Source organism: Coenobita brevimanus, chromosome 110 (genome assembly GCF_032717465.1).
Source record: "Coenobita brevimanus isolate Jiangsu-jjx chromosome 110, ASM3271746v2, whole genome shotgun sequence".
Lineage (NCBI taxonomy): Eukaryota > Metazoa > Arthropoda > Malacostraca > Decapoda > Coenobitidae > Coenobita > Coenobita brevimanus.
Window position 1 is genome coordinate 43,874,171 of NC_137063.1, and position 23,594 is coordinate 43,897,764.

General features: G+C 40.6%; 1 protein-coding gene, 1 non-coding gene and 1 pseudogene across 12 annotated transcripts in view; 1 reads left to right on the top strand and 2 right to left on the bottom strand.

Annotated features, from left to right (window-relative positions):
• The window catches only part of slo (calcium-activated potassium channel slo), a 743,408-nt gene that overhangs the window by 332,758 nt on the left and 387,056 nt on the right, over positions 1-23,594 (top strand). For all 11 annotated transcript variants that reach the window (XM_080286162.1, XM_080286163.1, XM_080286164.1 and 8 more), the window contains exon 6: positions 22,612-22,779. In XM_080286162.1, coding sequence (XP_080142288.1) covers positions 22,612-22,779 — 168 coding nt within the window. The remainder of the gene's footprint in view (positions 1-22,611; positions 22,780-23,594) is intronic.
• Positions 2,662-2,780, bottom strand: LOC145417683 (5S ribosomal RNA). Its single transcript, XR_013900547.1, has one exon. It is a non-coding gene; the product is annotated as a 5S ribosomal RNA (ribosomal RNA).
• On the bottom strand, positions 5,526-5,644 carry LOC145417616 (5S ribosomal RNA; annotated as a pseudogene).

The window sequence follows — 23,594 nt, forward strand, 5'->3', positions numbered from 1 at the left end:
TAGCGCCTGTCTAGCAACAAACCCTCACCTCTTTTCTGTCCAGCTCACTAATGCAAGAGTTAACCGTTACTCCCAGTCCTTCACATATGCAACAGGTCAGCTCTGGAACTGTCTCCCTCTGTCTAAATTTCCTACATCCTATGATTTCCAATCTTTCAAACGCAGTGTGTCCAGGCATCTCGAAATGAACGTATCTTGAAGTTGGCTGTTTTTTTTTTTTTTTTTTTTTTTTTTTTTTTTTTAAAGCAACATTTTGCCAGCACCTGGCCTTTGGTTCCCTGTTTCTTGCATTTAAAAAAAAAAAAAAAAAAAACTTTCACAGTACAGTAAGCTCCCACAGTGCGCCAGTGGATGGACGGTCCTGGTCCTCGCTTACTGTGAAATTGTGTGCTGTGAATACATAATTTTAAGGGAAAAATTACATATTGGCGGTAACCCCTCATACCTTGATGTTTTTTTACCCTTAGAGACATAATAAAGGGAAAATTTTTCAGACGTATACTACAGAAATAGCTACAGTAACAGAAATATGGTCAGCCACCTTAATAACAGTAGACAACAGGCCTGATGGACTTGAATAACAGGGATTCCGAGGCGCGGCAACACATTTAGAGTGCCCCAGCTGCTGCCCCAGCCGCACCACGCTTGTTTAACGGTTGCCAGTGTTGTATTATTTCAGGCTTTGACGAAGAAATTTACGGCCTGTCAAATGTTACATTTCTTTCAGAATGCGGCAACAGTCATTATGATGGGTGCTGTAGGTAGTCAGGTGAAGCAGGTGATTCAGGTGGGGCTATGGAGGTAGAGGGGGAGGCAGCTGGTGAGTCAAGTGGGGCAGTGGAGGAGGAGGGGACAGTGACGGGCGAGTCAGGGGAGGTGGTGAGGGGAGGATCCTGCCTCTCCTCCTAGTTACTTCTCACATTTTCGGCAATTTCATTCATCCCCTTTTATTTGTCCGTTTCATTCCTCATCTTGTTATGGATGTATTTGCAGTATAACAACTTGGCATTCACAAAATAACCATTATTCAGGGGAGGATCCTCCATCTCCTGACTACAGCTCACATTTTCAGGAACTTCCTTCATCTCTTCTTGCTTTTTATTTTCATTCCTCATCTTGTTATGGACGTATTGGCAGTATAACAACATGGTATTCGCGAAATAACTGTCATTCAAGTGAATTGAAATATTATTATAGAAACTGGGTATCTGTTCTACCGTACCGTTATTGCAGAAAACGTTATTGTTGAAGTTGTTATTGGCGAGATCTTACTGTAGACTTCTCTTGAGCACCTTCCTCACATGCCTGTAAGTCACTATTGGTACATCATGCGGGGAGGGGGGGGTCATGTAGTCAGGTTAAATAGCGGTTTTGGGCCACTCCTTGCTTCTGCCTCACATATTGTCGGCTAAATTTGAGCAATCAAGGATTATTGGTTATTATTTTTGGTCACTCGCGTATTATGCGATTCGCGTACTCTGAGCTCGCGCGCTATGGGAGCTGTCTGTACTTTTACTCATCAATTTTGTGTGTTTTTATTAGCATATCATACTGTATAAACATCAGGGAAGATGATGGTATACAATTTATACCATTATATCCAATTTCTGGGCAAATAGAATGCATGGGAATGTTTTCCATTGTGCACGAATCCAGCCTGCACTCGCAGCATTTTCTCTGACCATGTCACACACACTTACAGATAACTTTGGGTGCACAAAGGGGTTAAATGCCAGGACCAACTTGCCTAGCCCCGGGCTCCTATGCTCCTCATGAAGCAACATAGGATTGGATGATGGATGGATAGATATGTGCAGTATATACAGTCATTACTCCTTTTACGATGGGGTTATGTCAGGTCATACCTTATCGTATACCGATTTTATCGTAAATCGGTACATTGAAACCCATTATAAAAGGGGGACTACGTCAACTCAACTTCTCAACTTCCCAAAGTCACCTAACCAGGACTGAACCATAAATGACAACCCACCTTCATTCCTTCCTGTGTTGGTCCAAGTCGTCTCAAAGTCGTCCCCCCGGAGGCTGGAGGACATCCTGTGCTTACAGGCACTAGTGGTCAGCCTCTGAGTCAGATAGAAACAGGTTAGGGGGAGGGGAATCCGGCCAATACCTTCACCAACCTTAGCACTGGGACCCATACCTGCACCAACCATAGCACTGGGGCGTACACTGGCACTCACCTTGCCACTGGGCACACAAATCCACAGTACTGTAGTACGATGTTTGGCTGAGAGGTGACGATAACGGGGGCACACATGAACAACTTGAAAAGACAGTGTTTTGAAGGGGTGGCGGGACCTGAACCATAACAATGCCTGTATGCCGGGGCCTCCATTTGGCCTGAGACAAGCGACAGTCACCTTGCATGTGCCTGGCGCTTTCCGATGGCAAAATCATTATAGCGGGAAATTTATTGTACTGTAAATCGAATTTTGGGGTGGAACTTTTCTATTATCGTTGTAGTGAAATAACATAAACCAAAACATCGTAAAATGAGTAATGTCTGTATATATATATATATTCATCATTTCATTGCCAGACGCCATGTATCCCAGACGGGGTGGCCAATGGCTTAGAGTTAATTGTTTTACAGGGAGGGGCACTAATCCTCCACCAACCCCACTTGACACGTAGGGATGCCAACAGCATCTGGTGTTCCCAGGCAGTCACCCATCCAAGTACTAACCAGACCCAACGTTGCTTAACTTCGCTGATCGGATGGGAAGCGGTGTACTCAACGTGGTATGGCCGTTACATACTGTATATACTGTACATATATATACATACACACACAGTAAGACCTCACTATAACGGACTAATTGGGGCCCAAACCAGTCCGAAAAATGCAAAATTCCGATAAAAGCGAAATCTGGACTTCCCCCTGCTAACCCAGACTTTTTCCGATATATCAGACATTAGTCCAGATTGCACGAACTGTCTTTAATCTGTTTTGACTACCATTGCGGTACTCTGCTGTGTTATAGTTTCACTGCATTAATCAAATGGTATAATATATACAGTAATACTGTACTGTACACTGAAAAACATGTCTTTTATTTACCTTATTGAGGTGAACATACCTGAAGTGGTCAGGCAGTCCGGACTGCTTCTGGCTTTATCGGTTTTCTTCCGATATACAGTATAGGAATTTAGTCCGGTAGCTCCTTGAGGCTGATAAAAGCAAATATTAGTCTAGTGAAGTCTGTTATATTGAGGTTTTTCTGTGTGTGTGTATATATATATATATATATATATATATATATATATATATATATATATATATATATATATATATATATATATATATATATATATATATATACAGTAATTCCTCCTCTATCCGACGTAATAGAGCCAAAGGCACGTCCGGAAAGTGGTCCTGTCCGGATAGTGGGCACCAGCCTCCTGGACTGGTACTTACAGACCCTAACCCAGCCTAACTTTGAAAGCCACCTAAGTAACTCCCTACCAGACATGCATAGCACCTATTTAAACCTATTTAAGACCCTATTCACACCAATAATGGACATAAAGCATGAAATAAATGAAAAGGAACCAAAGACTGAGGAATTAGAAGTGACTGTACCTCAGCCAGGGTACTTACATCACGTTTGTGGCTGCCTTTCTAAGGTTTTGGCAGTGGTGAAAATGCTCTTGAAGCATGTACAGTAATCCAGTGTTGTGCTGCACTTAATTCTTTGCACTGTGAGTTATAATTGTTTAACACTGCACAGTGTTCTTAACTGCGCCACTGCAGTTCTAACCACCAGATAAACTGCCAATTTGCACTCCACAGTTGATCCTTTGCACTCTAAGTTCAAATTTCTTAACACTGCACAACACTAAATTCCCATGTGGTCTAGAGGCAAGGTATTGCAGTATATTCACTGTTTATTTACAAAAAACGAGCAAGTGTGGCTTCCAGTGCTATAAGAATCTATTCACGATCGAAGTTTGGGAGTAACTGTTGATGTCGGAGAAACAGAGTTGCCAGATCGGAACGGCCACATTACCAATCTCCTCAACTTTCATTACCAAATTTAACTTTTCATTACCAAATTCGTAAAGCTAGCATTTATTCTTCACTAATTATATATACAAGTGGAAATACATGTAATCATTCTTCTTATAATTAACAACATGTTAGTTATTTTCACGCTATGTAGGGTAGCAGATTAATCAGAGAGAGCAAACAATCCACCATCTCCATCCTGTGTATCCTTATACATGTGGAAAATCCGTTTGGTAATGCATTATTCTGATTCATTACCAAATGAATTTTTCATTATCAAATTGGCCCACATTTGGTAATGAAAAATAACAAATGGCAACCCTGACAGGGAAGGGGGGAGGGGGGAGGAAGGAATGGGTGAAGGGGCCATGGTGTAAGCAGCTGTTTGGCACTGCGAGGCAATTTCAAATTATGGGTGGGAAAAAATTCTGATTTTGAGGGGATTTTTTTCTTTTTTGGCCATTTTTCGGTTCCGATAGTTCAGGCCCACAATGTCCGGAAAGTGGGCGTCCGGAAAGTAGAGTAGAGGGATTACTCTACTGTATATACTATATACACTATATACATATATATATATATATATACACAGTAAGACCTTACTATAACGAACTAATTGGGGCCCAAGCCACTCCAAAAAATTCGAAATTCTGATAAAAGCGACATCTGGACATCCCCCTGTTGACTCGGAATTTTTTTGATAAAACAGACATTAGTTCGGATAGCATGAATGGTTTTTAAACTGTTTTGACTATTACTGCAGTACTGTACTGTGTTATAACTTCACATCATTAAGCAAATAGTATAATACAGTATATACTGTATATATATATATATATATATATATATATATATATATATATATACAGTATACTGTTTAGCGAGATGATTTGAAGGCCATTTCTGTAGACGTGTTTAGCCACCACATTGGCGCACTGCAGTTTGTTATTTGGCATATATTTTTCAACCAGTGTGGCTGTGTTGATTTGAACTTAGTGCCGCACCCATTGCAGTACGTTGGAATGTGCAAATCCGAAAGGAAGCATCATAGCATGTGGTGGTGTCTCATCTACTGTTTTAAGATTAAGCAGTCTTGTTTTAAAATTTGCTGTGCAGCCCCCCCTCCCCCCCCTCCTTTTTTTTTTTTTTTTTTCACCTGTTAACTGGATAACAAGATGATTCTTGCACAAGTTTCATGTCACTGATGCTGTTTTGATGGCATTTTCTTGTACAGGTATATTCTTTGAAATACCCATGTATTTCGTGGTATGGTATTAGAATATTTTAAAAAGGCCCTCAATTTTTACTTAGATTTTTACTTTAAATTTTGAATTTTAACCAAGCCCAGCAGATAGAAAAGAGGAAATTTCATTTTTTTTTTCATTCATTGCCAGACGCCATGTATCCCAAACGGGGTGGCCAAGGGCTTAGAGTTAATTGTTTTACAGGGAGGGGCACTAATCCTCCACCAACCCCACTTGACACGTAGGGATGCCAACAGCATCTGGTGTTCCCAGGCGGTCACCCATCCAAGTACTAACCAGACCCAACGTTGCTTAACTTCGCTGATCGGACGGGAAGCGGTGTACTCAACGTGGTACTACCCATAAATCTCTGCATGACATAAAATGCAACTATTATGAGTTGGAAACCCCATTCTCTGTAATTTTGTTGGAATATGGTGGGCTTATCATCCTGCAGTGTACTGCAAGCAGCCTCATGCCTCCAGTGGCATGTGAGTGCTGGAGATTGTACCTTGGACTTCATTTCTCACATGTTTCATTGTCCAAGAGATTTAGCAGCCTTTTTCCAGCTCTCCCAACCCTTTTAAATATGTGGAACAGATTATGATGATGGTGGTAGGTGGTGGTGACCATCAGCCACCCACTTGATATAATGCTGCCCACTTCTTCCTTCACCATTACCATTCTTTTTCTGTGTCTGTCCTGCTCTCTTTCAGTTTCTCCTATCTTTCCTGTCACTTTCTATTAACTCTTCTTTCCTTTTTAGTTGGCTTTGCATGAGTGACAAGTCAATGGTTTCCTGTAGGCCAGGAAACCATTTACAGTACCCTTGCATCCAAGACGGGTTTGTCCAAGACGTTTCGCATCCAAGACTGAGATCATAAATAATAATCCAATTTATTGTTGTAATACGGTTGCATACGTCCAATATGGAACCAACGGTTCGTAAAGGCTCAAATCCGAGGAGAATAAAGCTATGATGATCTCACCTGGTCCAACACAGTTCCCTTGCCTGGAAGAGTGATGTGGTTACAATGTTGTCCAATAAAATATTGGCATCTAATCACATGATGAGCAGGCGGGGCTTACTTTTGTCTCCCTCACCAGAGCATCGTGGATGCAGTTACCACATGTTGCACTCAGCGTTCTCCTAGGTTATTGCCTCTCCTTATGTAACCATGCCTAGGAAACCGTCTCCTAACCCCTTGAAGCACCGCCATCTACCTCAGGCTGCTAAGCTGGAGATAAGCTCAGAAACACACACTTTCAAGGTGAGGAAATTTGTTTTGGTGCCAAAATAGGCCTTGGTTGATGTTTTTCGGGGCACTTTTTGAAGATTTTTTGACAATATTAATTTTTTCCATAAGGTCTCATGTTGGTCCAAGACATTTCTTATCCAAGACAGGACCCTCAGGCAACAATGTTACCGTCTTGGACGCGAGGGTACTGTACAATGCAGGTTACATACTGTAACCAAGCTGTATGTGTTCCCTACATGTCAACAAGTGGGTTAGCAGAGGGTTAGCGCCCCTCCCTGTAAAACAACTTGCTTAAAGACAAATGGCCACACTTTTTGGATTATGGTTTCTGGTTATAAGAAGAGATAGATAGATAAATAATGATGATGATGCATAGTTTTTCTTTGCATTATCCTTCCCCTATTTCTCATGTTCACATGAAATAAGGAAGAAGGCTTCATGATCTCTACTGGGGCATCATTTTCAGAAGGGGGAGGAAGCCCCAGGTGCGGTTTCTTTCACTTTTGTACTGTTGGAAGTAAAAGGGTGTTGGCAAAACAAGTTGTGGACTGTGAGGCTGCCACATTTGTACTCCAAAACTGGGAGAGAGCCCATACATATAATATTTAGGCTTTAATTTTTGTGAGCTTGAGGATGTTTTCTAGCACCTGTCCCTTAGCAATTTATCCTGGATAATATACCTTTATACTCCTGTTTTTTCAAAAAAGATAAGACAGCCTCTTAATGCCGAAGATATCCTTTTAATACCAGCATAATCTTTGTAAATATCAAAGATGAGACCATCAGCATGATGTGTGCAGAATATACCTGTGAAAGGTGCTAGGAAGCCCCCTTACAGTGGCAAGAATACAGAGCCTAGTTGCCTTTTACAGGACACGTGGAATATATAGGCAATTTTCTTTCTCTTTCCTCAAGAAATTATTTATATTTTTATATAGTTCTTTTACCTTAACTTGGTTCAGATTTTTGTCCTTTTGCATTATATTTTACATGCCTCAGTGGCAGAAAAGACAATGTTGTGGTTCTACATACTTTCCATAGCACCTTTTCCTGACTAGCATTGTATTCTCGTGTTAATCTGCTATTACATTCACAAGTCAAGATGGAGAAATGGCATTTTTTTTTTTTCCAAGTTATAGTGAAAGGAGTATAGTATAAACTTTTTTTGACCATGGGTTGATTTGTTTACACCTGCAGCTGGAGAACACGGGTGACCCATGGTGGCTGCCAGGCGGAGGAAATCCAACACGTTTGGTAAAATGGTGGTCACTCGCTCGTAGACTAACCCAGGGGATGTTATGTTGGCCGTTTAACCCTTTCACATGCGAGTTTCTTGTTTCAAATTTTTTATTATGCAAGATAAAATAGTAGAGATGTCCAGTTTCTTGTGGCAGTAGCAAAAAATTTTTAAATTCCCCTCATATATGAAGTTTTTTTACCATTCTCACCTTTCTCCTATAATTATGCTAAGAGAAAAGGTCTTGATAAGGTTTTTAGACATACGCATAATAGATGGGATTCTTTAATGGTTAGCAGAAAGAAAAATGTTAGAAAGAGGTGCAGTTGAGGTAATGACATGCACAGTTAATATATAATAATGCAATAAACAGTATCCAGAACTTATCATGATTACATTGGTACAGCGTTGAGGGGCTCGTGCATTACTAATCAGATTCCATAAATATTTAATTCATCATTGCTGCTGATTTTTTGAGTTTGAATACATCACAGGTTGACATAGTATGACCTGATTTTCAGCATTTATGGGGAGAACAGTATTTTAATACTTTAGGAAATATTTCATCCAGTTGCATCTCAAATTTTAACAACAGTTAAGAAGAAGGATATTGCAAAATAATAATAATGATGCAAGGTGTAATTTAATCACGTACCTCGTATTACATGCACTGACAGAAGCCTTTACTTGGTGGCACTGTGCACTTTGGGTGGAACAGCTGTGGAGTCCACCCAGGAGCCAAACTTCCTCATATTTCCCTGCACCTTGCCATGGAGAAGTACTGTACCCTGATCCGACCCTGGTGAGATGCTGTCTACCATAGGGGAGCGCTGGATCCCTACACAGTGTATCGATTGTACTCTACCCATAGGACAGTTCCTTAGAAGCAGTTTCTTGCCTGTGGGTGATAGGTCTGCTTGGCCATATAGATAGGAGTCAAGCAACAACAACAATAGCCTCATCTTAAGGCTTCTAGTTACACACTTGGTAGAATGCATTGTGGCCTCTTCTGTGGCATATACAAAAGATGGTTAGGTTTACTCAGATGCTAAAGGTAATTAAGTTTCCTCTGAATCTGTGTAAAATTGAGGTCTTTACTTTGGGTTGGAGAACATACCAGAAAGTAATCAATATGTAATAGCCAGTAAAGCTTAGTAGCTTCTTGCAGTTTAGAATAAATGTCCATCTTATCCTGGTAAATATAAAGCACTGCACACTACCTGAATTTATAGCTCTGTTTTGTACAGTTATCTGGTCTACATAACTATAAGCATCATGTTGAGTTCAGCTCCTAAGTGATCGCTAGGAGTAACTACAGTGCTTATATAGTTATACTGTTAGTGCAAGCATACTAGTACATTATAACTGTGCCATGCTTCAGAATATAGATTGTTTTAAATAACAAGTGCTGGATATGCCAGCACTGTAGTCCTGTATAGTTATAGAAAAGAGTATAAAGTAGTAATGTTGGAAATGACGTTTTTTTTTTTTTTTTTTTTTTTTTTTTTTTTTTTTTTTATAGTCAGATTGAGAAAGCAGAAACTTAGGAAGTTTAAGTTATCTGTAACCTCAGCCCCAGCTTGACAGAGGGACATAAAATGCACCTCCCTTCATTCATATGATAGTACATAACTACTCGGTGCTACTCCCATTTTAATGGCTACGTGTGAAAGGGTTAAATAACATGAAATCTGGTGTGCCAGTACTGTAGAGCTTAATTGTCTTGCTGTTAAACTCTGGACATTTGCATAATGAAACTGATGCTAGTAGACATGCTGCAAAAACTGTACTTTATAAGCATTGGGTGCAAAGTTGACTGGTAGATACAGTGCTACTGACTAACTGCAGGTGATTTAAGAAGTTTTGTTCCCCAGCTAAAGCTGTCGTACTGAAAAAGGAAGTACCAGTAAATTTGTTGCAGGAGATAAGAGCAAACTGACAACAAGAATATACTGGGTTTGTCGGAATGTTTCTTAAATTTCAGATATCTTGTTTTCTGCATCAAAGAGCTTAACTTTGAATGTTACCTAGCTTGTGAAGTCATGGGAGAGGGCTAAGGGAAGAATTCGTATTGTGCTAATATGCATTTGCTTGAAAATTTTTAAAAGTTTTCCTTGTAAAGTCACGAATGTATAAGGGAAACAAAACTTTATGTTGGAGATCTCTGGTTACAAGAAGTATAGGTGATATCTCCTGTTCAGGTGTTCGCTCAGATATTTACAGTTGCAGACTGAATCATATTTAATCATTTTAAAAGATTTTGAGGTAAGAATTTGTGTATTGTTCCATGTTTCTTAGATCATAAAACTTTACGGTGGACATGTAAGAGTCTTGCATTATGTAATATTGCCTAAAGAGGTTTGTATATGAAGATGGGGTAAATGATAATTAAAAAATTTAGGTGTTCCTAATAATTTCGTACCTGCAGAACTACATAGTTTGGAAGAGTGTTGGCTTATGTTCCACTGAGAACTAGGCAAGAAATTATTAAGTAAGAAATGGAGGTGTATGCAAAATCTGGTAATGTGTAATGTGTGATGGTATATAGTGAAATGTTCCTGTTCCAGCAAACTGAATTCAGTCATTGGCAGAGTTATTAGTAAATGACAATTAAGGATACTGCACTGCAAGAAATCAGCCATACCTAAATGCTACCGTGAGTTATTAGTAAACATGGACTTCGGATACTGCACTGATAGGACTCACCTATACCATACCTAAACAGTGCAGTGTCACCCCGCCCTTCTCTCTCTCTCTCTCTCTCTCTCTCTCGCACACACAGCGGCGGATCTCCATGTAGATCGTGGGAAAATAATGCTAAATCAGCAGTGAAAAGGAAGCATGCGTATTGTGAATATGCAAATTGAATGCATGAGTGGTAGTCCCATCTCATTTGAGTGAAAATAAGCTGAAGGAGTCAGTCAGATAAGAATAAAACACAATAACGGTTTCAAATTTTGTACAGTTGTGCTATGGTGGAGTGTAGTAGTCCATCGTTTACATCCAGTGATTGTGAGTTTGCAGGGTTCTGCAATGAAGACCAAAACAATGGAAGTAACAACCTGAACCAAACAAGAGTAGCAAATGTGGAGAAAATGGCTGAGAAGTATGCCCAGGAGCTATAACAGATATGGGCAAGAATGAGTGAATTACAAGAATGGATGTTGGAAAAGGGGAGTGAGATAAACAAGTTGAAAATTAAGTTAGAGTATGCCCACTTGTGCAGTGTTGACCAGGAGAGAAAGATGTCTGAATTAAATTCGAGTAATGAATCAGCCACAAGTGAAATAAAACAGCTGAAACGGGAAAAGAAGAGGTTGGAGGAGGAAAGGGACAAGATGAATTGTAAACTTGATGAGCATGAATCTAAAACTAATAGGCACAAGGAACATATCAAGGAAATCCAAGCACACAAGGGGTGGAAGACAACTCAGCAGGATGATAAAATAAGTCTTAAGGAGATTTTAGATCAACAGAGAAAGGAAAACCAGCAAAGGGTGAAGAAGGAAGTGGTGAAAGTACTAAAAAAAAAGAGAACCTTTGGTTTGAGGTATAGCAGATAAAAAAAAAAAGTGTAATAATTTCAGGATTAAAAGAAAAACTTGTCAGTAAGATCAGGAAGGGAAAGAGAAGAACTGAGAAGGGCCAAAGAGCAAATGTCATCACTTTAGTTATGGAGGGAGACCTTGAAGCTCAAAAAGAGACTGAAGAAGTGATTAGGCTGGGAAGATAGGGGGAGGGAGAGGCGTGGCCACTAGAAGTTAAGTTTCAGTCTCAGGTTACAGCAAATGAGATTATTAACAAGACCTGGAAACTAGCAGTCAAGGAGGGGTTCAAGAATGTTTAGATAAGGAGAGGTGCAAATGAGGAAGAGAGCTAAAATAAAGGAGCCAGAAAAGGAAGTTAAGGAAAAAAAACGACCAGAGCATGGAGTAAGAGAAGACAGAGTTCTGTTGGAGTGTAATGGATCAGAAATTTAGGAAGTGGTATCAACAGAGAAAGGAAGGCAGGACAGAATGAAAAATAATGTAAAAAGATTGAAAGTGGCATATGCAAAGAACAACTGGCGGACAAGATTCACGGTTTAATTGTGTGTTCTGTGGAAGAGGAAAAGTGCCTCGGGAATGGAAGAGGGCCAATGTGGTACCAGTTTACAAAGGAGGGAATAAGCAAGAACCACTGTCCCTTACCAGCTTGGTCACAAAATTGTGCAAGAGAATCCTGAAAGGTAGGTGGATAAAAAACCTGGAGGAGATGGACATTTTGGCAGAAAGTCAGTTTGGATTCAGAAATGGAAGGTCATGTGTCTCAGATTTGTTGAGCTTCTACTCCAGGGCAATTGGTGCCCTACAGGAGAGACATATATGGGTGGATTGTGTGTACTTAGATCTGGAGAAAGTCTTTAACAAGGTACCCCATAAGTAACTTATATGGAAGTTGGAGCACATAGGAGGACTAAAGGGAAACCTCTTGGAGTGGATGAGAGACCTCGTGATAGACAGGCAGATGAGGACAGTAATAAAAGACAATACTGTTGTTTGCAGATGATACTGTGTTGTTGAGTGAAGACGAAGGGGAGCTGCAAGGCTTGGTGGATGAGTTTGAGAGAGTGTGTAAGAAACGGAACCTAAAGGTGAATGTAGGGAAGAGTAAAGTGATGGTCTTTGAGAGAGGTGAAGTTAGTGAATGTACAGCGAGGTTAGATGGTGAGGAATTGGAAAATGTGAGTACGTTTAAGTATTTGGGTAGTGTGATGAGTAAGGATGGACGTTTGGAGGGTGAAGTGCTTGAAAGGGTACAGCAGGGAAGAAAGGTTGCTGGTTCCTTGAAAGCAGTGATAAGAAACAGGGAAGTGAGCATGGAAGTGAAAAAGTTACTACATGACAGTATTGTGATACCAACTCTAATGTACGGAAGTGAAGCTTGGACATTGTTGGAGGGACACAAGTCAAGAGTGAGAGCAGTGGAAATGAGTTATTTAAGAGGAGCCTGTGGAGTCACGTGGAGAGACAGGCTGACGAGTGAGGATATAAAGGAGCGTTTTGGTGTTGATGTGGATGTGATAGGAAGCGTTATGAGGAACACACTGAGGTGGTTTGGCCATGTGGAGAGGATGGAGGGTGAAAGACTGACGAAGAGAGTGTATGTGAGTGAGGTGGAGGGGGGAAGAGGGTGGGGGAGGCCGAGGATGAGATGGAGGGATGGGGTGGAGAGGTATATGAGAGAGGGGGGTGTGAGTTGGGAGCAGGGCAGTGAAATGGCGGGGGACAGGGCGACTTGGAGGCGATTTGTTTGTGGCCACCCCAACGGGATTGAGGCGTCTGGCAATAGATAGAGAGAATAGATGTCAGGGTGGAGGGAAGTAACAAGTGGAGTTCCTCAGGGTTCGGTGCTGGCATCTGTAATGTTCCTGATTTACGTAAACGATATGGTGGATGGAATGAACAGTTACGCAAGTCTCTTTGATGACAATGCAAAGATCACGAGGAAAGTAGAAGTTGAAGAAGATTGTAAAATTCTGCAGAAAGACCTGGACAGGATTTATGATTGGATCCGAGTATTGGAAATGAATTTCTATGCATAAAAATGCAGTATATTGGAAATGTGTAAAAGTACCAAGAGGTCATCTCTGAATTACTCGATGGTAAAGGAACCGATAATAAAAAACGAGAGATGAGAAGGACCTGAGAGTGTCGGTCCAGGATGATTTGTTACCCGAAAAACACATTAACAAGATTGTCAGAGAGACATATAAGCTCTTAACAAACAGAAGGGTTGCCATTTCATTACATGGATGAGGAGATGGTGAAATAATTGATAGTCTTTGATCCGCCCCAGGTTGGAATATGTGGCAGTGGTTTGGTCCCCCCCCCCCCAAGGAAAACGATTTAAACAAGATCGAGAGAATACAAAGAACAGCAGCCAAGATGGTCCCTAGCCTAGCAGATCTATCGTACAGGAAAGGAAAGACTAAAAAAGCTGGGTCTGCCTTCCTTAGAAGAAAGAAGAGAGAGGGGCGCTATGATTGCAATGTCCAGGGCCTTGATGGGTATAGATAAAACTGACAGAGATCTGCTTGTATGGGATGAGGGAGCAACAAGAGGACATGGAAAGAAATTAAAAACGACAAGTTTCTTGAAAGATATCAAGAAATACAGTTTTCCAGATCAATGCATTGACCTGTGGAACCACCTGGACAAAGAGGTCATCCAGTCCAAAAACTAAAATGAGATGTGGGCATCATCCAACCCTCTTGAGTTATCAGAAGAGGCTGGATGACTCCATCGCTGACGCCTGTCCAGGATGCAACACAGCACCCCATACTATTAAAGCACATCCTGGAAGACTGCATTGCACACAATCATCTGCGCCAACAACACAACATGCACTTCTTGAGAGCTGTGTGGGAAAGCCTGGTCTCAGCCATGACCTTCCTTAGGGACTTGGGACTGTTTACCCAGACTGCCTAGGGGAACAACCGCTACTACTACTGGTACTACTAAAATGAGTTTAAAGCTAAGTTTGACCGGTTGTGACACTGAGACGGGACCCCACGAGCGTAGCTCATTTCTTGTATACCACAACTAGGTAAATACACACACACACACACACACACACACACACACACACACACACACACACACACACACACACACACACACACACAGTATACTGTATAGTGTTCCAGAACTTGACATGGTAACATTGGGAGGTGATTCCTGAGCTCATCCAAAGAGAAATCGTCTGTGAACATATGTTGCATTTACACTGGTTGTGAAATGCAGGGCATTTCAGGGAGTAGACTGTAGTATCGGTTGAATAGGGCAGTACTCCTAAGGCAGATAGAAAGCTTATGAAGGAGCTCCCATTTCACAAGCCCTTGGGACTGGCTTCTGACCATCCCCATTTTGCAGAACTTTTTCAGTGTTTTAGGAACACAGGTGTTGGAGCCAACCCTCTGACTTCCTCGTGGCTGACATTAAAATTTCTTAAGTTGATGTATTTTCTGCCATCACTGGCATACAGTACTAACAAACATGTGGGCATAATGGGGTCCTTCCTGTTGTCCTCAAGAAGTGTGCATCTGTGCTTACACCCTACCTAAGCAAACTCTTTTGCCTTTGTCAACTTTTACCTTTCCTTCGTGCTAGAAGTTTGCTCTCATTCACTCTTTCTCAAAAAAGGGTGACCACTCCCAGCCTTCTAACTATCACCCCATTACTTTAACATTCTGTATTTCAAAAATTTTAAAATCAATTCTTAACAAACAAAAAATTAAAGCACCTCTCCTATCACAACCTTCTTTCCAACCCTTTGTATAGGTTCTGTAAGGGATGCTCCACTGATGAGATGAGACTTTTCAGACTCCAGGTCATCTTCTTTTCAGGACTTTGACAAAAGCTTTGTCATTGCACTTGACATCTCAAAGGCTTTCAAGTTCAGACACTCAGTTCTAACATCTTTTAACCCATTAAAATCTTCCACAGGAATATCCTCTAATTTTTTACAATAGCAGACCCAATCCTGCATCATCCTTAAACATACCTGGGGTTTCATTCTGTCGGGATTTATCTTGGAAAGATCATATCATCTCTCTTGTAAAATCTGCTCCCAAGAGATTAGGTGTTCTAAGCCAACCATGTGCCTTCTTTATCCTTGTACAGTTTTTGACTTTATACATAGTTTTTATTCGCCCCTGTGTAGAGTACAGTGCTCATGTGTGGGATGGCTCCCCACATACAGCTCTTGTCACCATGGTGGAGTCAAGGACTTTTCATCTCATTAACTCTTCTCCTCTTACTGGCTTCCTTCACCCTCTGTCTTGTTGGCGCACTGATGCTTTTTTATCTTATTTTCATTCGCTGTTTCAGTGGTCACTGCTCCTCTGAACTGTATGCTTGCATCCCTCCACCACTATGGCAGGAGCATAGCATCTGTCTAGCAACAAACGCCCATCCATTTTTTGTCCAGCTTTCTAATACAAGAGCTAATTGTTACTCCCAGTCCTTGATGTATTCAACAGGTCAACTGTGGAACTGTCTTCCACTGTCTGTATTTATTGCTTCCTGTGATCTCCAGTCTTTCAAACGCAATGTGTTGAGGCATCTTGACATGAACAGATCTTGAATTTGGCTCACTGTTATCTTGTTTTTGTTTTTTCTTGGAGGGAACAGTTTTGCAAGCTTTGGCCATAGGTTCCTTCTAACTTGCATTAAAAAAGAAAAAAGAAAAGAAATAGTGGTGATAGAGAAATTATTCAGTTCCACCCTCTTGACAACCTTTATACTTTTTTTTTTTTTTTTTGACAGTTCAGAATATATTTGTTGGCTATTGTGTAGGAAATTCTCAGTAAAAATAAAGCAATGAATTGTACAGAGGTTGGCAACAGAGGGTGGAAATTAATAATCTGTCTCATTACCATCATTCAGTTATAAATGTCATTTATGCCACAACTGTTGTAAATCCCATGTAAGTTCATGGAACATACTTTCTGGGAGAGTGTTCCAAGTTTGTGATGTTGATAGGATCTGGCAGCTTGTGTATTACCCAGAGGGGGTTATAGATAACATATTTACTGTATGGTTTCATTTGTGATCTGATGATATTTAGAGGTTCCAACGTTTAGCCACTTTTTTCTCTAATTCACAAATAATTGCGACGACAAGGTCATTCTTTAATTCACAGATAATGACGATGACAAGGTCAGATACCAGGTGTGGCTTCTGGAAAATATCTGAGCTGGGTAAATCTCATTTACCAAGTAATCTTGGATGTGTTACTCCTCTTCTTTTATCATCACCACATCCAAACGAAGACAGATTCACAAAGCTTAGAGGCTGTAATAACGGTTGCGTTTGAAGTGTGGTCTAGAGCCAGCCCGAAAATGGCAACTACCTTCTTTTACACTTCAGCTGAACTGAGGTCTTTGATTAAGAGGTATCAAAACTTACAGGAAACAAGAGCAAGATTGGAATGACTTACAACATGCAGTGGGAGTTATTCTTGGCTGAAATGGAGGATAATTTTTATATTGCCCACTCAGATGCTCTGAATCAGTGGGATATCTCTCTTGAAGACAAGAAATTTCTCATTTCTCAAAGGGGCTGATCCACAAGGGAGTTATAGGGGCGCTGAAGAACGCAAATTCAATTTAGCTGTGCAAAGGGGGCATGATAAGAAAATTTCCCTAAAGCAAACTCACCGGCAACAAGCAGCGGAATCACAGGGGAGGTATTCTGTGACAGCAGTAGCACATCGTTGGCTGATGACAATGAAACTGTTACTTGGGGACCAAATCTCCCAAAAGCTGCACGAAATGATCGCCTGAAAGAGAAAATTAGTAACCTACACCTGGTAGCAATTTAAAATTATGAGTGCCTTTCTGTTCGGAAGGCAACAGCAGCCTATGCTGTGACTGCAAAAACCATTGGTCTTGGTCTTGACAAGGTTCCATCACAGAGCATGGTCAACTACGTCCGCCAAAATGCTCGGTCAGTGGCAGGAACCCTGATTATATTATTGGCCATCTCGATCAACTCCAGCCTCGACTTCAGCTCCACTGGGACTCAAAACTACTTCCTGATGTCAGATGCGACCGCAGTCCAGTAGTAGTAGTGGTAGTGGTTGTTCCCTAGGCAGTCTGACCGAACAGCCCTGAGTACTTAAGGAAGGCCACAGCTGAGACCAGGCTTTCCCACAGAGCTCTCAAGAAGTGTATGTTGTGTTGGTGGTGCAGGTGATTGTGTGCAGTGCAGTCTTCCATAATGTGCTTAATAGTATGGTGTGCTGTGTTGCATCCTGGACAGGCATCAGTGACAGAGCCATCCAGCCTCTTCTGATAACTCAGGAGGGCTGGATAATGCCCACATCTCAGCCTGGTGAGGTGGACCCTGTTCTCATGAGGGAGGTAGGATTCAGAAGGGTGGATATCAGGAGGCCAAGCATGCAGCTGTGTGTTGTCTTTGAGTGACTGAATGAAGCAGTGGATGATTTGAGCATGAATATGCTTCTGGAAGCTGGTTTGAGGCAGGTGAGGGGGGAGAGATGACAGTATTTGTATATGATATCGTTTGCTGGGTGTTGTTTTGATGTCCCTTGGTGTTCGTGGATGTGCTGTCATGTAGTGTAGTGAATGGTGTGGGTTTCTGGAGGCTGCGGGAAGAATTTGTGTGCCTCTCATGTTTAGATGATCCTTGATTTTGAGGACCTCCGTTTCTTGGTGTAGATGGTCTGTAGGTGTGCAGCCTGTGATTATTTTTAGAGCCTTGTTCCATATGGCCTGTAGAGTGTTGTATCTTAGTGAGGTTAGGAGCCCAAGTAGGGCTTGCATAATTCATCACTCAATGAATATATTGTTTATATACTGTGGTGGTGGTTTCTTTGTTGTGTCCAAATGTTGTATGGGCAAGTGACTCTTGGCCATTGAGTCATAGTGTTAATTTATTTTTAATGTTTGTCATGTGTTGTTTAAATGACATTGATTTATTGTGTGTGTGTGTGTGTGTGTGTGTGTGTGTGTGTGTGTGTGTGTGTGTGTGTGTATTTAGCTATTTGTATTTACCTATTTGTAGTATACAGGAATTGAGCAATGCTCGTGTTGTCCTGTCTCCATATCCACATTTATCAAGTCTACCTTTACACACATGAATGTTTTTCTCATGCACCACCTCTTTGTCTAAGTCATTCCAAATATTTAAGAATATACCTAATTGTGATATACACGGAATGTACTATGCTCGTGGGTTTCCGTCGCTGTTTCTCAATAAGTCGAATTTAACTTTAAACTCGTTTAAGTTTTTAGACTGGACGATCTCTTTGTCCAGGCTATTCCATAAGTCTATACTTCTGTAAGGAAAGCTATATTTCTTGATATCCTTCAAGCAGCTTGACTTTTTCAATTTCATTCCATGTCCTCTTGTTGCTCTCTTATCCCAAACAAACAGATCTTCTTTGTCAATTTTATCTACTCCCACCATGGTCCTGAACACCGCAATCATGTCTCCCCTCTTTCTCCTTTCCTCTAACGAAGGCAAATCCAGTTTTTCCAGCCTCTCTCTGTATGACAGGTCTGTCAGACTGGGGACCATCTTGGTTGCTGTTCTTTGTATTCTCTCAATCTTGTTTATATCTTTCTTTTTGTGTGGGGACCACACTACCGCTGCATATTCTAACCTGGGGCGGATCATGGCCACTATCAATTTTTTCATCATTTCCTCATCCATATAATGAAATGCTACTCTTATGTTAGTCAAGAGCTTATAAGTCTCTCCAGCTATCTTGTTAATGTGCTTTTCTGGTGACAAACTATCTTGGACCAGCACTCCCAAATCTTTCTCTTCTCTCCTTTTTGTGATTAATTCATTACCCAAAAAATAATTCAGTGATGGTCTCCTGGTACTTTTACCCATTTCCAATATTTTACATTTCTTTACATTAAATTTCATTTCCCACGTCCGGCTCCAATTGTGTATCCTATCCAAATCCTCCTGCAGTATTTTACAATCCTCCTCAACCTCTATCTTCCTCAAGATCTTTACATCATCAGCAAACAGACTCGCATAACTGTTCACTCCATCTACCATATCATTTACGTAAATCAGGAACATTACTGGCGCCAACACTGAGCCTTGAGGGACTCCACTTGTTACTTCCCTCCATCCAGACATCTTTTCCTTTATTACTGTCCTCATTTGTCTGTCTCTCAAAAAGTCTCTCATCCATTCCGAAGTTTCCCCTTTAGTCCTCCTATATATTCTAGTTTCCACATTAGTGTGTGTGTGTGTGTGTGTGTGTGTGTGTGTGTGTGGTAGGAGAGTGTTGTTTATGGTGAGGTGTGGAATGTGACTATATTCTGCTGTCCAGTTTGTGAGAAGGGTCACTGTAGATTTGACTGGGGCTATTGTGAGTCTGTTTGTGGTGAACCATTCATGCAGTATATTGAGGTAAGGTTGGAGGATGTCTGCGACTGTGTTTGCGTTTTGGTGTGTACATGTAATTGTTATGTTGTCTGCTGGATTGTTATTTTAGAGATTGGGGATGGCATGGAAGAGTTTTTGAGAATACCAGAAATAAAAAACAGCAAGTTGCAAATGCAGTCCATCAAGCTTTTACCTCTGCAAGGATTGAGGGTAAGATAATAGGCCTGGTGTTTGACACAACAACATTAAATATATAGCTAGTTCAGGGTATGTGTGTGCGTTTGGAGGAGTTGAGGTGATCTCCTCTGTGGCTAGCTTGCCATTGTCACGTTCATGAAGTTCTCCTCAAGGATGTCTTTGTTGTGTGTCAAGGAAAACCACCTGACCCTGGAATCCCACTTTTCAGTAGATTCTAGAAGATTTGGCCATCAATGAACCACTAGCAATGGGATACGTTTGACAGTGACCTAGTCGCTAAATCTTTCGTTCATGATGATGCCAGCCTCTCACAAATGCGATTCAAGGTAATGGATTTTCTGTGTAATGTCCTGAGAACCTGAAACCATCCTAGAGAGGATTATGAAGAGCTACCTTAACTGAGCCTCCTGTACCTCGAGCCCTCAGGGAAGACTTAGAACGTTACAAGCATCTGCCCCAGGAACATATCATCAGGGCAGGTGGATGCCAAAAGCTATATATTGTGTGAAGATGGTTCTACTTCAGTCCCATATCTCCAAACTCAGTCACCAAGAGCAGCAGGGAGTGTGCCATATGGCCCTCTTTGTGACTCTTGTGTACTTGCATCACTGGCATGTGGCTCCATCCGCCATCAGAGCACCTAAAAATGACGTCAGAATGACGTCAGCCTTTGTGAACTACTGTGCCGGTACCCTGACAAGGACATTGGTAACATAACCAACCAGGCTATGTCCGTCACCAGTGGTATATCTCAGAAGACTTGATCCGTCTTGCACTGCTTGACAACAGGGTTAATAACGATGAGAAGTGTGTCATGACTGCTTACCTGAAGAAGTGCCCAGGGAAAGGACTCAAGCAGATCCCAAGCAAAAGCCTCCAAATGGATGACCATCTGAGTCCATGGGTGACGAGCTGATCCACCAAACTGTTCCAGTCTCTCCAGGTTGAGCTTACGTTCCATGCCAGAGACCTTCATCATGGCACTCTGATGATAACTTCCGTCTTGCAAAGAAGCAAGCAAAAGACTGAAGGTGGTCAATGATGCAGCAGAGATAGGCATCACCCTCATTGAGAAATTCACAAGCAATTCTCTGTGCCTTGATGAAGAAGGCCTCCAATTCTTCCTACAGACTGTCCATTTCCACTGATGGACTGTGAAGTGGAAGGGAATGAAGGTGAACCTCATGAAGCAAGTGTTTATGCAAATTACATTGATGCTAAGATGATGTTGAAGACTTCTGTTTATTTTACTTGTTTTTGAGAGTGTCAGTGGTTCCATTAAGTTTAGCTAAAGGAGAACTCATAAAAAAAGTATTGTGTTATTTGAGTGTTAATATCAGTTGTTTCATTTGGCTAACATTGAAGATATGAAATAAAGTATTCAATTGCCAGGATCTCGTCCTTCAATCTTTCTGAAATTTTGCATGAAGTTTTCTGATGGGGAGCACCAACAGGGCAAAACACAAGCAAGTTTGGATCTTGATATTTTTTTCCCACCCTTGTGTGGTTGGGACACCCTGCTGTACGGTGTATGTTTTAGAATGACCACAGGAATTGCCCCCTTTAGTTAGTACAGAACATCAAGTCCCGAGGCACACTGTCAGTTTATCTCGTCTGTCTGTCTATCTATAAATTTATCTATATCTCTCTTTATATACATACAGTACATACGTACATGCATACATAATTGTAGTGAACATGAGCCAGTCACATCAAAATTTAATTCTTTAAATGACCATAAGTACTGACGTACAAAATTCTGGATAGTAAATTGACTGAGTAAGTGAACTGGCAAAAAATTGCAGTGCAGTAATATTGCAAAAATTCCTGCAATGGAGTCTGGTTGAAACTATAGCTAATAGCATATTTTCTGAATTTGTTATATTACATGGCTTAATGTAAGGCATCATTGATAATTTGATAAAGGTTATATTGAAAAGTACTGTATGGTTGAAAACATGTATGAGCATAAAAAAAAAAAAAATGCAGTAAGAAATCATGATTGATGTAGCCCAGATGACACAAGATTGATTATTTTCTACTTTATTGAAATTTCTTGATTAATTGTACAACCATGTACAATAGTATGTTGCTTTAAAGCCATTTCCTTGCATAGTATTAACTTACAGTTATGAGAAGTGTTTTAAGATATATTTTAGCATAATCATATAATACTGAGTAGCTGAAATTATGTGATGTAGATACTGCTTTGATTATATAAAGAAGTAGCTGTATTGATTCTCCAGGTCAGCACTACTACTGTATGTGTGTATCTTATAAACCTTATGTAACTGTCCTGTACATGATAAATTTCTGGTGTTAATGAATTGCTTAGTTGATTGTGATTTGCTAGTGCTTTGAGGGATTGTATATATTTCTTATGTGATTTTTGTTGTCATCGTCTGTCACTGATGTTTACTGTTAAACTTTATGATATATTCTAATGCTTCTTAGCAAGATGTTTATATTTAGCCTCTCACTGTAGATACATGATTTATCTTCCTATCATTTTCTTTAGCTAGCATCCAGATGCCCTCACAGTATTCTTAACTGCCCATATCTTCTGCTTTCTGAGTGTTATTAATCCATCACAAGACTTAAATGTCCGAGCAGTTTACCTTTATGGTACAGTATTTATTGGTCATCCACATTTTTGTGATCCTTTCTTGGTATTTTTATGTTTCCTTGGTATTTTCATTCATTACATTACTTATACCCACAGCTGGAGAACTCAGGCGACCCTATGGAATTTGAGAATGCACATCCACTTTCATACTGGACATGTGTTTACTTCCTCATCGTAACCATGTCAACGGTGGGGTATGGGGATGTCTACTGCCACACAGTTTTGGGTCGCACATTTCTTGTCTTCTTCCTTCTCGTCGGATTGGTAAGTCAGTCAGATTTGTTGTCTGAATTATGTATTCACATTGAGTTGATGAATAGCAGTAGATTTGCCCTGAGCTGATTAGGTTTTGTTCTTTAGTTAGGTCAGGATCAGGTTTTAACTTAGTGATTACTTTTCAATTGATTGTAGCTTGCTGGTTTTGTTTGGTTCAAGTTAGATTTAGAATAAAACTTTTGCTTTATCAGATGAGGTTCTTAGGCTATATTGGTGTCAGGGTCTAAATTTAGTTGATGATTTAGAATTAGCACTAAGTTTTTTATTAACTGTGGTCATGCCTTAAAATATAACTACTGTCTCATTCTTAACTACATGAAGATGTAGACTTCAGTTTTCCAGTGGTTTGGATCATAGCACGATTTAGGACATTACTTCACTGTGTATTTATTTCAGCTTGTTGTTCTAAGTTTGAATGTACTCTGAAAATAGGATTTTATAGGTGTAAAGTTTTCTTTCCCATTAGAAAGCCTTAATTCTGACATATATGATTGTCAGGGATGAAGATTAGAATTACAGTATTCTCTGGAGCTGGGGTGGGTTATTCTTCTGATTTCTTTTTTCAGCAACCAGTAAACTTACTCTTTCAGTGACTGACCCTTAAGTTATTTTGTGATTTAGTTAAAGCTGTAATTATTCAGGTCTTTTCACTTCTTGTGAGTTGCAGCATTTTGAGAAATGCAGCTCAGCTACCACTAACTACATCTGGTGTGAGTAGTGAGAGGCCATTCCAGCATTGCCAGAATTTAGGTGAAAGGTACTAAAACTCCACTCCCCTTGAAAGTATAAGAGAAAGTACCCGT